The 14309-nt window shown below is 46.4% G+C and overlaps 1 protein-coding gene across 1 annotated transcript in view; it reads right to left on the reverse strand.

Moving 5' to 3' along the window:
• Positions 1–12537: 12537 nt before the first annotated feature.
• The window catches only part of LOC126532256 (uncharacterized), a 68151-nt gene continuing 66379 nt past the window's right edge, over positions 12538–14309 (reverse strand). The window contains exon 4 of the mRNA XM_055071524.2: positions 12538–14238. Within this exon, the coding sequence (XP_054927499.1) occupies positions 13918–14238 (321 nt within the window). The 3' untranslated portion in view covers positions 12538–13917. The remainder of the gene's footprint in view (positions 14239–14309) is intronic.

Genomic DNA, 14309 nt, shown 5'->3' on the forward strand with positions numbered 1-14309 from the left:
ATTTGGTCCTTTGTTACTTGGGAGAGCTTACCTACTGGTTACCTTGATGCCTTACCTCCTACTTCAATTACTGCTTATGAAGCCAGCCTAGTTACGGTTTCATTCATTGCTTCTTTCTAATCTTCATCTCTGTGTTTTAAGGCTGCATATTTGTTGGCAAGTACCAGCCTGAATTGCTCTGCTTTTATCCTTATTCCGTCTAGGTTGGCCTGTTTCTTCCTGACCAATTTTACTCTATCTCTCTTCAAATTGTGGTGAATCCTAGACCTCACTAATGTATGATCACAGCACTTTACCTTACCTAACACTTCCACATCCTGCAGTGTGCTGGCATCGGCAGAAAGTATGAAATCAATTTCATTTATTGTTTCACCATTAGGGCTTCTGCAGGTCCACTTTTTGTTCCAACGCTTCCTGAACAAGGTGTTCATTATTCGAAGCTCATTCCTTTCTGCGAATTCCACCAGCATCTCTCCTCTTGCGTTTGTAGAATCAACGCCGTAGTTGCAAATCGTCTGTTCACACGCCTGCTTTTTCCCCACTTTTGCATTGAAGTCGCCCATTACTACAGCACACCGAGTTTGTACTTTTCTCATCGTTAATTCTACATCGTCATAAAACTGATCTATTGCATCATCATCATGACTGGAGGTTGGAGCGTAAGCTTGTACTACCTTTAATATACACCTATCATTAACCTTTATTACTACGTCCGCTATCCTCTCATTAATGCCGTAGAATTCGTCAGTGTTGCCCGCTATGTCCTTATTGATTAGGAATCCTACCCCGTATTGCGTCTTATACGGGAGTCCTCTACAGTAGAGGACGTGGCCATTAGTCAGGACTGTCTAAGCCTCACCAGTTCTTCTAACCTCAGTCTCCCCAGCAGTTTTCCCAGCAATGATATCCCCAGCAATGCTAGCTTCACTCGAGAGAGTTTGGATGTGAAACGCTACCAGGGCCGGAAAAGAATATGAACATAAAAAATTATTACGCTCACAATTCACTATTAAGCAAAAACAGAAATTGATACAATAAAGGTGGACGCAACGATTTAGAACTGTTTTGCTGGATCAGGTTAGCAATTCTTTTTATCTACAAGTATCCCTGTACGACCTTCCTTGAGTCGATCAGAGAGGACCGAATGCGCCGATGTTCTGTCAAGTTTTTTAGAAAGCTCGTGCTCGCGAAACCTCGCGCCAAGATGTAAAGTTGACCACGGCTCATCAATTGTTGAGACGCATATCCAGGGAGGGCCCCCCCTTCCTTACTAAAAAAAATCGGTGGATACCACTCACTGTGGTAATCGATGTAATTCAAGTTTTGTATGCTCTTTGCTTTGAGTGACGATAATTTGCGGTGATGTCGGCGGTGACTGTGTAATTTATTCAGCGTTTAGTCCAATACGAGAATGCTGAGTTGACGTTACACGTTACCTTGCGTGCAGCACGGCAGTTTGTCTGCACAGGACACACAAGGAGACGTGTTTCCTTGAGGCGTTGTCGTGTGTCATTGTTCATAATATCTGAGAGGGTTGAGCATTATCATTGCCTCACATAGCACATCGCGTCGTGACGGAAGTGTTAAACTTTAATTGAATTATAGGGCTGTACGTAATTCAGTATAATTGTATGTATACAGGAGCGTACCGAAGACGCTCCTGTTCCGCGAGACGCTACTTTCTGACCTGTGTGTCCGCGACGCTGAGTGCACGCTTTGGAGCCATTTTGCTGGCGCGTGTTTACATGCTCCGTCTGCATACGTGGCCAGCACGCCGTTGAGACGCCAGCTCCAAGCGCTCTCTCCAGGCTATGGACGATTGTAATGTTTAAACTATCACAGCCAGGCACGCGACCTCGACAGCTCTCCAGCTGCATTTTTGTCGCATAGCAAAGCAAGCACGTTTCATACGCACAAACTACGCGTCCCGTCCCACGGCGGCGCCGTCCGGTATGCGCGGAGGCGAGGGCCATCTGGCGCTGTTGCAAGAAACCGAGCAAGCTCACAGCAGCAGCAGGGCCCGGGAAGTAGGGAGAAGAGGCAAAGAAAGCTTCGCTTTAAATATTCCTGGCTACGCCACTACAATCACATGTGGTCATATGTGGATTTTCACTGTGGTGAATGTGCGACGGTGTCAATGCTTCTACGTCGTAAAGGACACGTAAAAAATTCAAAAGATCGGTTATAGTGTAAATCTTTAAAGTTTAGGTTTTCGTGTTAAGAGTGTTTCGTCCTTATAGAGTCGCTTACGTGACCCTTGCATTAGTTGGTTCAAATTTCACCTTTTATAACCCGAATTTCTTTCGCCTGTAAGAAACATCCGAATCGCAGTTAGAAATACTAGTATGTGACGTAAGAACATCCAGAATTACTCTAACTCCATTTTCTCCGTGTTAAATTTCTAGACTAAAGAAAACGGAAAAATAAAGCGTCTAGCACAAAGCAATGCCTTTATATTCGCGTGTTTTCGCACTGAAAAAGAAAACACTCATTCTTGGCAGGTAAATTTCTGCCATCTTACGGCAGTCTGTAAAACAGTCGGTATTGCAGTGACGGCAACTTCAATTTATGCGCCTGAATGGATGCAGCCGCGAGCCTCTTGCAGGTGTTCACCCTCTTTGGAAGCACCATGCGCAACGCGTCTTTTTTTCCTGAATTAATGTGGCGGAAATCTGACCCGTTTTTTGCTAGATTACCACAGGCGACGTCAAAATCAAGATTTGTCTCGCTTAAGCGGCCCGTTTGGATTTATCAGCTCAGATTTCATGTACGTCGTGAAATCGCGACAACAGGAGCAGGTGGGTCGAGTGGAAAGAGACAATGAAGCTCGAACCGAGAACTAGAGCTTCGTCAAACGCAAAGGTTTCATCCTCAGAGCGGAATATGTGATTAAGCTGGACACACGAGTCGAGTGTTTATATCTCGGACCATGCACCATGCGTGAAGCCATGTTTTTCAATGTTATTTGCTGCCCAAATTGGAAACGAATCATCTTGAAATGTCGCTTACCTTGCTTGTCGGTTGTCCTGGGTGTACTGCTCAGAAGTGTGCTATTGAAAGATGCAGCTCTGGTCTGAGAGCGGGTTGCCAAGGCAACAGCAGCGACCCGCTGACGCCCCCTATAACTCTGAGTTGGCGCAAAGAAAGAAATGGCCGTACCCAAAACAGCCGGGATTTCCACCTTGGCTTCTAATCTAATTGCTTCTCGGCATTTGTATATAGCTTGCAACGGCTTTCTTTGTGATTCACAAAGATTGCTTGCAAATCGATTTTCACTAAAGCATTGATCACATGTCGCCTCCTGTGAAAGGTTGACGCATAAGAGAATTACACTGCTGAGAACTTTTGCGAGATAAGTGTTGCCGAGGAAAAAAGAAACACGCGCCTTCGTTGGCCAAAATCAATTCGTTAGTGTCGCAGAAATGGGGCAGTAAGTGGAAGTGTAGAATAATAATAATAATATATAAAAGGAATAGCTAGTGTAGTAGAATAAGAAATAAATACTGCGGCAAGAAACTTGAATTGCAATGTAGAATATGTTTGCGTCATACCTACTGAAAAAAACATATGCCCAATAACTCCCATGTCCAATAATCCCAAATGAGGCATACGTAATCCTATATAAAAATCCGCGCGTTCCCATATGTTATATGACATTATTGTATATGAAACGTATCGAACATATGACTTTCATTTTCGGTAGGGATATCTGACCATGTCATATCCCTGGTGTATTTTTCACCAGAGATACTTACTGACTGAAAATAAATTTATCAAGAATGGATGTTGCAGAGAGCTGCAATCTGTAGCACTAAAGCACCATGTGAAACGAAGTCACGTGTGGGCAACAGCACACGCTCTAAGCACAGCGACTCACGCCGTTGCTACACACCGTTGCCGTAGCAACGGGCAGAAATTTATGTTGTTTTTTTTTCGTTGATAGTGGCTGCGGTGTCGCAGCAGACGGGGCTAGCCTGGCGTGCCTGGCCGGCAATTGTTCCGCCATCTGCTACACTGTGAGTGACGGGCGTTTTAGGTTGAAAATAACATGGAGCCGTGCCTCCACCACGCTCATGCGAGAAGGGGTGCCGCCCCGTTCTGTAAAAAGTAATGTGCTGCTAAGTGTTAACTGGAACATCAGTACATTTGCCACAGATTCCGAAGACCTGTATTTTTCGGAACTGGTGCTAAGTACAGTAGTTGTGCTAAATGGATATCACATTGTTGCTGCTCGGATTCGATCCCACATTTAGGCCTTGTATAATAGTGATTTATAAAGAAATTCATCAATTTTTTTTAATTTGACAGCATTACTCTGCAATTTGTCTTGCGAATTCAGTGTAACCTGCCTCCTCATGTAACCCAGTTGACGTGACGAAAGTTGCAATGTATACCAAAAGAAGATAATTAACAAGCCAGTTTCCGGCCATCAAACTAGATAGCCAGGTATGTTGCAGCAAGAGTCAATAACTATTCTGCTTTCTTTTATTTTGAATAATATGTTCGTATGCTTTAGGAGCGTACTGTGTTGGGAGCTAGTCGGCGCATGGCTGTTACAGGTAGCGAGGTGCAAGAGAAAAACACACAAGGAAAAAAGAAGCCGACAGAAAGGGCGCCGTATCGTTGTGTACAGCTGGACACCTGCATAGGCTTGAACGTGGTACAATAACTAATCCACTAATTTCAGGCTGCAGCGCTGGATACTCTAATATAGAAAGCCTTTTTCACACTAGTGACGCTTACTGTTGCACATATATATAGGAAACTACAAAGCACCATTCCGCAAGAAAAGCAGGAGCGTCATTTTTTCACATCTCTCTCAAACGAAACTCCTCCGGACTTGGAACTCAGGACATGTAAAAATTGCTAATGTAGCTTTACTTCATAATAAAAAGGCGTCATATAATGAAAAGAATACACTCCCATTAGGCTGCCGTCTGTTTTGTGCGAGATACTCACTACGCTAGTTTAGCATAAAGTCAAGGAGAGGCTATTTCGAACCAGGGAACAAGTTGATCTCCATAAAGAATTTTCAACACTAAATTTATCAGGTTAATCAGAAGTCTGAAGAAGATGCCAGACATTTATATATAACTTCAATAGATTGCTATAACCCGCTTTTTGAGTGCACAAATAAGCTTAACACGTCACTAGTACTAGTTACAGAGTCAAGGAGCTTTTTTCATCCCACATGGGATTCGCACTACGTATGGCGGTGGAAAATTTTGCAATGTGAATTCACATAGCAGCTACACTGCGCCAAAAGAACGCATTCCTTGGCAAGCCGCTCGTGGAAGCGCGACCGTCTCGTACTGTCATCGCAACAATAGCTACAGACGTCGTGTTCGTGGTCACGACCGCAGGCGTAGGTGCTTTCTTTAGCCAGCTTGGCAATACTCACCGTCAAGTGCTGCCCCTGAGTCTTTTGCTATGTCGTTTTGACGATGAAGCATATCGCCAAAAGCTCAGAAAAGCAGCTTGACGTAGAAAAATCAATAAGTAGGCGTAGTACTTTCTTACGGACTGCGACAGGGCCTCTTCCGGAAGCACTTGGATGTTTTCGTAAGGGCGTCGTAGAACTGTAGCGCAGGCGCAACCGAATAAAGTGTTCCGCATCTTTTTTCCCGTGCGCCAGAAAAAATAAAATCTAACTAAAAAGAAACATGGGCCATTTCACTCTGTAAAGGTTGATGACTAGCGAAGCTGTTCGACACGAAGGTGACACGGAATTTTGAACAAAAGTACGAACTGATATATTGTCTTGATGGGTGGTCATCGTGACGAAAGGTACACACACACATTTATTTTCTTGATTGGTGGTTATTTTTTGACTCGCAACTGCTAACACATGCTTTTCTAATCGATGCACACACGCAGCTGGATGGTTGGTTGGGCCGCATCGGCGCGGCATCGCAAGGGTCTGCAACACGGAACACGTAAACCACTCTCTTTTCGGTCCCTACTCATTCACAATGAAATCACCGACGACCATCACAGGGGTGGTGTCATCGCAACTAACCCACGCAAAGTGAGTAGCCATGAATCCTACGGGGCTATGAGCCATTGCATCTTTTGCTTGCTTAGGGGGGTACTGAAGCATTGATCATGACAGTTTTCGACATGCTGTTCTGTATGTTGTATGGGTGATTAGAGTTGATGTAAGTTGATGTATGGGTGATTAGAGTAGATTAGGGTTATGTAAGCACTGTTAGCTTCACTTGCCTGAGTGCTTGTAGTCTCTACCTTACGGGGCTATGAGCCATTTAGTTTGCTTACGGGGGTATGAGCCATTGATGACGATAGTTTTTGTTCACGGAGAACAAAAACGCACGGAACCCCAGCCATATACAGCTTCGCTGTAAAAAGAAGAAAGTGAAGCAGAATTGATCCCACCTCAATCAACTCCTCATTTCGCGTGTACAGAGACCAAGTATACTTATCCGATAATGTAGTGAGACTTCTGCACAAAGAATCATAAGCCATTCCACTCTGTGAAGGTTGCTGACCAGCGAAGCTGTCAAGTACACGATATGGAGGTGACACATAATTTTTAGCTAAGGTACGAACTCATTTATGGTTTTTATGGGTGGTCATCGTCACGAAAGGTACTCACAGTCGTTTATAGTCTTGATCGGTGGTCCTTATTTCACTCGCAACTGCAATCACATTCTTTGATAATGTCAAATCGATGCGCGTACGCTACAGGGTGGTCGGCTGGGCCGGATCGGTGTGACATCGCAAGAGATATCTCTGCAACACCGAACGCGTAAACTGTTCCCTTTTCGGTACCGACACATACACACTGAAATCACCGACAATGACAACAGGGTTAGTGACATCGCAGCTAATTCATGCACGCATAGTGACTAGCCATGAACCTTACGGGACTATGAGTCATTGCATCTTTTGCTTGCTTACGGGGATACAAGCCATGGCTCACGGGGGCATGAGCCATTAATGATGACAGTTTTCGGCAAGCGGTTCTGTATGTTGTATGCATGATTAGAAAGAACTTAAGCACTGTTCGCTTCACTTTGCTGAGTGCTTGTAGTCTCTGCCTTACGGGACTATGAGCCATTGCATCTTTTGTTTGCTTACGGGGGTATGATCCATTGACAATGATATTTTTTGCTTACGGAGAACAAAAATGAATGGTACTCTAGTCATATACAGGTTCGCTGTAAAAACCCTCTGGATCTCGCAGAGCTCTGGGGGGGTGGGTGTTACCTCCGCAACATCCCCACCGAGAGCTTAAATAACGAGACTTGCTTCCCCATTGCTTCAGTGACGTATGTTGAAGTTGCGAGTAGCCTTTCACCGGACTTGCCCCGCAAGTGAAGTCAGCACCCACGTGCGCTGACAGATTCGCCGACGTGCTCCTTGCGCTTATGATAAACGGTTATTGAATAGTCAGTTGTCCTCAGACGCAAGGATAAATTTTGTAACATGCTACACCGTAAGAAATTTCTGAAAAAAACAAATTCGACTCCCCCCTCCCTCCCTTTCTCCCTCCCTCCCTTCCCCGCCCCAAGATATCTTGCGTTATTTCTTCACGTATTAAAAAAAAAGCCGCATTACGATGCACCATACAGATTTTCAGTGTAAGATCCCCATGCTATCAAAAGGACAGACAATTAACAGACGGTTTCGCCCTATTATTCGTAGAGAGAGAGATATGCAAATGAAAGAAAGGCAGGGAGGTTAACCAGACTTAAAACCTCCGGTTTGCTACCCTGCACTAGGGGAAGGGAAAGGGGAAGTAAAGACGGAAAGAAGAGCGTGACAAAAATAAAAGCGTGAGAAAAAAAAAATATGAAAAGGGATGAAATGGGGTCATTATAGTCTTTCTAATAGGCCACTGTCACGTAGAAAAGTCAACAAAGCCTTGACCGACTTTTGCTGCGACGACAGTTGACGTCGGCATTCCAAAAGTGACTGTTCTGAAAGTGGCCTGCCGTCAAGGCGTGCCAACGTGGTCGCTAGTGACAGCCGGTGCGCGCTGTACTGAGGACAGTGGCAGAGCACGTGTTCGATGGTCTCCTCGCCGCCGCAGTGTCTGCAAGCCGCGCTGTCGTCCATACCGACTCGGAAGGCGAAGGATCTTGTGTATAGGCGACACCAAGCCACAGTCGGCAAAGTACTGCTGTTTCTAGTCGAGAGAGTCCAGATGGGGGTCGAAGTCGAAGGGATGGGTCCAGTCGGTGTAGACGTGTATGTTTTAAGCTTGGTGTGTTCCATAAAGTTTTGATGGCTTCATTTGCAAGCACACGAATTTTCGTTGCAGCGTCTGTTCTTGAGAATGGAATGGAGTCTTGCAAGCCCTCCTCATGTGCAGATCGTGCTGCTGCGTCGGCAAGTTCATTGCCCATTATGCCACAGTGGCTTGGAATCCACTGCAATGTGATGTCGTGTCCTTGCTCGACGAGGTGGTGAAGCAGCAGTCTGATTTCTAGAACTAGTTGTTCGTGGGGTCCTCGGCGTAAGGCAGAAACCAAACAATGAAGTGCAGCCTTGGAGTCAGTGAACACGCTCCATTTCTTGGGTATTTCTTCAGAAATTACACGAAGTACGTAGAATACGTACTTCGTGTAAAATAATTATACGTAGAATAGAACAGAGACGCATGTGATGAAAGTTACAATAGAGGCCTGTAGAATATGTGGCGGTTCATGGAATCTGCTGCCGTACGTGACCCGCGTGTGTGTACATGCGTGACGTCGTCTATCTTTGAGAGTCCCATCTTTGAAAGTTAAAGATCACAATAACGAATGTTTCGTGGTAGTTTTAAGAGCACAAGTTCGGCAAATTCTGCTGAAATTCAAAGTAAGCGCATTCTGTTGATGCAGATTACACAGCGTCTGTAAAACAAAATGCATGAGTGACATTGTAAAAGCACGACCAGAAAATTCCGTCGAACGAGAAAACATACCATTTCGGAACTTCTTTTTGGAAAATTTTCTCAGAGTGCGTACGTAGAAAAGTTCGGCAGGTGTTACGTTCGTGTAACACAAGAAGCCGAAAGCCTGCTGCACATTTGCCAATAGATGAAGTTGCACAATTGGGGTTAGACTTCACGCAAGACGTAACCAGCCGCATAGGGAAACACACGTGCGGCACTCCTCACGGCACGCGCTTCTTCCGCAGTGGCGTACTTGCGCGGCCACCCTCGCGAGCCGCGAGAGTGCACGCTCCTCCATCGCTCGCCGCCGCCACTCCGACTGTGACGTCAATGCGCAGAGCGCGCGCGCCCGCTTTTGTGCGCAACAACACCTGGCAGGACAGCAATTACTAAACTTAAAATTCGGCAGACACTTACGGCTGCTTACGTGTGCGAATGCGAAAGGATTGTAACGTCTGTAGACATCGGAACGTCATTAACGCGCTCGTTTTATACACTCATGACGTGGCGCCACCTCCTCCTCCGCACCGTCACGTGGGCCGCCCAGTGAAGCAAGCAGTGGTCAGCAAGAGGGCTGCGACGTAACGTTGCAATCAGGCACCCACTAGGCATACCCAAGGAGGCGAAAAGAAAACTGCTGCAGTGGAAGCCACCTGTACCGGGATGAGGGCTCTGGTGAAGCCGGCGGCGGCCATCTTGCGGGAGGCAAGAAGCGACCTGCCATGAGCTTCGCAGCGCTGTCCACCGACTTTTCCAGCGGTTTTCAATTGCTTAACGGATTTTCAAGTTATAGTGCAACACTGTGGGCTGTGACTCGAGCCATATTGGAGGTCTCCGGGTCGCAGATGTCCGAGTACTGGGGCACTTTTCCATTTTACTGGCAGCAATATGCAGGTGTCGCAAAGTAGAAAAATATTTGCGCAATATTTAGCACCTGTATAAAGTGTAGGAATTGATCAATCATGAAAGCTGTCAGAACAAAAAGAAGCAATTGAAAACTGAAAATGTAGCACGAGAAATATCAGTACATGCTCCAGGCATAAATATACATTATTATCTTCATTATCATCAGGTGTTGCTGGTACTTTAGCATGCTCATTGCATGGAGCTTCTCGGAACTTCTCTGGCGACCGTTTCGTTTAGCCTGAAATATAAAAAAATTCCTTTACTCTAGAGCAAGGAAATGCTGATCTGCAACCTTATTTAAATGAGAAGGACGATGCGAACATGTCCTAAAGACATCCGAGCCCGCTAGCGCATTTTGAGATCCGCACAGCACCGCGCACGGCAAGCTACGACGACTCGAAACACACAAGCCGCGGCGGCGACTGGCATGCTTTTACCCCTCCCCCCGCGAGATGGCGGCGCGGCGGCTTCACTTGGCGCGCGCTGCCGCCACCACAGCGGTTTTTCGTTAACCTCCGTGGGCACACCTTCGGTAAGCCACCACCGTGGAGCAGCGACTGCTTCAGCGAAGCGTGCTCGTCTCGCGCCCCGGCGTTGCGAGTTCGATTCCCATCTAAACCGAAATGTGCCAAATTTTCTTTTCAAAGCCACTAGTTTGCTCTGTTTACAGGAACCTCCCTGAGGAATGTGATTTCAATTCGAGGACTTTTTGGCGTGTTTTTACTCTTTGCGGCGTCGGCCATCTTTTTTTCTTTTTTTTTTTTTGTCAAGGCGCACTTTCGCAAAGGTCACCGTTAAAATAGACACTTAAGGCTTTCGCCTTAATAATTAAACAGAATATGTTACGTTTTGGTTTTCGCTTTGCGGTATTAGGTCATCGAATTTTGTTCAGGTCATCGAATATTTGTACCGGTGCATGTACTTTATAATAACAAAACGAAATATATACGTTCCTATACAATAACGCTCACGACCAAACGTCCACATTTTATACAAAATCTAACGGTGCTTATTTGGCAGAGCTCGGAGCAGCGCAACGTCAACGGTCAGGATAGTGACAGCTTCCAAGCACGAGAGCCGTTGCCAAAGCGAGACGAGAGCCGTTGCCGAGCAAGAGCTCTCGACCAACTAGCGTTTCGATCCGGTAGCGCTGAACCCACTAGCGTCTCTCTTCTTAGCTACACAACGAACGTATCTAGATGAGGGTCAGGAGGCAAACGCAAAAGGTGGACGTGATAGAGGAAACTCGAAACGGAAATACTGACTGTCAGATGACGCTGACTGGGCGGCAGCATTTAGGGAAACGATGGAGCATGTTTTATTAGAATGTGAAGACGACTGCCCAGCCGTCGATTTAGGCTCCACTGGCCTCCTTGAAGCCCTTGGGTTCAGCGAGATCAGGGGAACAGTAAACATACCCGCAATAGAGATTAGTAAGAGGTGAATGGAAGATTGGTGGAAGAAAAGTAGGAAAACAACAAAAAACGGAGACGTGCAAAATGAAAGTTCGCAATAGGGGAGTCAGAAAATTTGTGGGAGTTCATAGCAGTTTTTTTTTTCTTTCCTAGGCTAGGTAGGACATTAGGCAGTATAATAGAAAGAGCTTGGTGGCGCACCCCACCGCCCCGTTACAAAGGGGACGCTCATAACATACATACATACATACATACATACATACATACATACATACATACATACATACATACATACATACATACATACATACATACATACATACATACATACATACATACATACATACATTTATACATACATACATGCATACATGCATACATTTTTCTTACAAGTGCAACGATACCTCCTGACTACACGCACTACACGGGCCAAACGAACTGAAGTAAATTACATCTTTAAGTGCCTTGTACTGCAAATACATTTTGAAGCAGCGAAGTGATCGCAAAATTTATCCTAATTATATTACTGACTTTCGAGTACGCAGTCGCTTTTATATTCAAGTGGAATGTACGCGCGCGCAAAAGGCGAATTAAGATTTTTCAGAAAATTTGTTGTGTATTTCAATTTGGGCCCATCTTCGCACTTTCTGTTTCCACAGGCGTTTCTGAGTGCGAAATAACGACTTACGAAGCCGCACAAGCTTTATGTAGACACCACCTTTAAGTTGGGCAGAGGGTTTACTTACAGAGCATCAGAATATCGAGTTTAAAATAAATATCGCATCTCATAGTGACCGCACGTGGCAACGTTGGGCATAAAGGCAGTGATAACAGTCCACTGAATAAGAGGTAATAACTTTTGAAGCGACCCGCCGTGGTAGCTTAGTGACTACGACGTTTCGCTGTTGATATCGGGGTCGCGGGTGCAATCCCAGAAATGACGGCCGCACTTCAACGGGGGCGAAGCGTAAGAAATTAGATTTAGGTGCACGTTAAAGGTGGTCGAAAGAAATCTGGAGTCTCCCGCTATATACGGCGTGCCTGCTAATCAAATCGTGGTTCTGACAGCAGGTAAAACCTCCCAATTTAATTGTATTGTTATATCTGAAAGGATAAGCTGGCACATGTTTGGATATGTAGTACATTAGACAAGGAAGTATGACGCCGATTCACACCACTTCGGAAATTAACGAAATTCAACGCTAGAAATAACATGGCTGTCATGCTAGAGCAATAACAGTCCAGAGAATTGAAGGGCTCGCAATTTTTTTCGCAACAACTATATGAGGCATACCGACAATGAAGGAAAGCAATGAGTACATGAAATATGCTTTGTTTTTATTTCACATGTAGAAATAAATAAAATATGTATCAGAAATCATTCACGCAAGCTGAATACCACAGTAAACGAATAGCACTATGCGGGTCGCAGAACTCCCTACGTCGATAACCGTGTTTGATGATGGCGGCACAAGTTATCGTCGACATGTTTCGGTAAACTGCATAACAGCGTGACGACGGCGGCATGACCAAGACGACATGACAACAACAAAAGCACGAGGCCGCGTTGGGTGGTATGACGACCACACAATGACGGCCGCGCTCATACTGTCTCTTCTCTGCTCTCTTACTCAACGGCGGCCAGCTGTACCTCCGACCATTCGCTTTAAGAGTATTCAGGCACTGCGGAAGTGGGTCTAAGCGAAGCTGTGGTGAGTCGGCGAGATGAAGCGGCGCATCTTTTCATTTCAGTGACGCGCAGCGGTCTTTGCGTTCAGGTGGCAGAGCAGAGCGCTATATACACCAGCGGCCACTGCACCATCTAAACCGTATACCTCAAGATGCCGGAAGGCTCTCGCGCGACAGCGCACGCGTCTCGAACAGTTAGTTGGCCAACTCCCCGCGGTTGCGTGGCAGCACGTGACCTTCGCATCGGCGGAGAGAATCCTGCCGCCGACCACGTGACACGAGCCAAAGAAAGCTGTTCGCTTTGAGGTAAAGAGAGAGTCGACGAGAGCGCGTGACGCGTGCGATGCGCGTACGCCAATTGAGCCAGTGCTTTCCTTGGTTTTGTTGTCTGTTACTTTCATGTGAGCCAGTGCCAGTTGGCAGTGCTTTTAAAAATATGGCTGACTATAATTTCCCAGCATAGAAGACGCGAGCGTGCACGCCACGTCCGCGGCATACACGTGGCATGCAAATGGGGGAATGCAGGTCTCGTGGCCGGACGGCCGATAGGGACGCAAGAAGGCAGCGCACGTTTCCATTTAGTGGACAAAACTCTGGATACTCGTGCAGTCTTCGGACAGATTATGGAGTCGAAAATTTCGAATCTCCTGTTGAACTGAACGCTCAAACAGTCGTAACAAAGGCGCGAATAAGCGAAGATTGCAAGTGGCAGGAATATTTCGACATGAACATCAGCACAAAAGTACTTCACAAACTTGGAAACACCATTGCATGGTGGCTGAAAAATGAATCCCCACTCGTCGCAATAACACATACACAAAAAAAAAAACTCCCCAAGTACCCCGGAAGCGTTACTCACTGCAGTTCATAGAAGCTCCGAGAAGGAAAGCTGCCTACAAAAATCTGTAAGGCACGGTCCACATGGTCTCACAATGTTTGCCTCGCACCTCAGGTGTGACAAACATGCAGCTGTCTTTTTCTAATGGCCCATTGCACATAAAACGAAGCTCAAGGCAGGCATCCATATCGCCACGCTATTCGGCCGCAGCAGAGCAGAACTGAAACGGTGATTGTGAACATGGCAGACGCGAAGCGGGCTGCCGATGAAGCGGGCTTGTCGTTGGCAGTCGTCGACTTGGCCTTTTCGAAGCTCTCCGACGGTCGTTTCGTTTTCTCTTGTGGAGAGTGACTGGTAGATTCCGGCAGTGCTGCCGACGACGGTCCCGGATACGATGGCCAAGTCGTGTAAGCCGGGGTGGGTGGAAGCGCGTCCGGGTCCGGTGTCGCGTGCTCCGGACAGCCCAAGTCCTGCAGGCTCAGGCGCGTTACCTGCGGCGGAGACGCGCGCTTGAGTGTCCGCTGTGACAAAGCCTCATTTGGCTCAGCACGCGCCAATGACC

This window comes from Dermacentor andersoni, chromosome 5, assembly GCF_023375885.2.
Source record: "Dermacentor andersoni chromosome 5, qqDerAnde1_hic_scaffold, whole genome shotgun sequence".
Classification (NCBI taxonomy): domain Eukaryota; kingdom Metazoa; phylum Arthropoda; class Arachnida; order Ixodida; family Ixodidae; genus Dermacentor; species Dermacentor andersoni.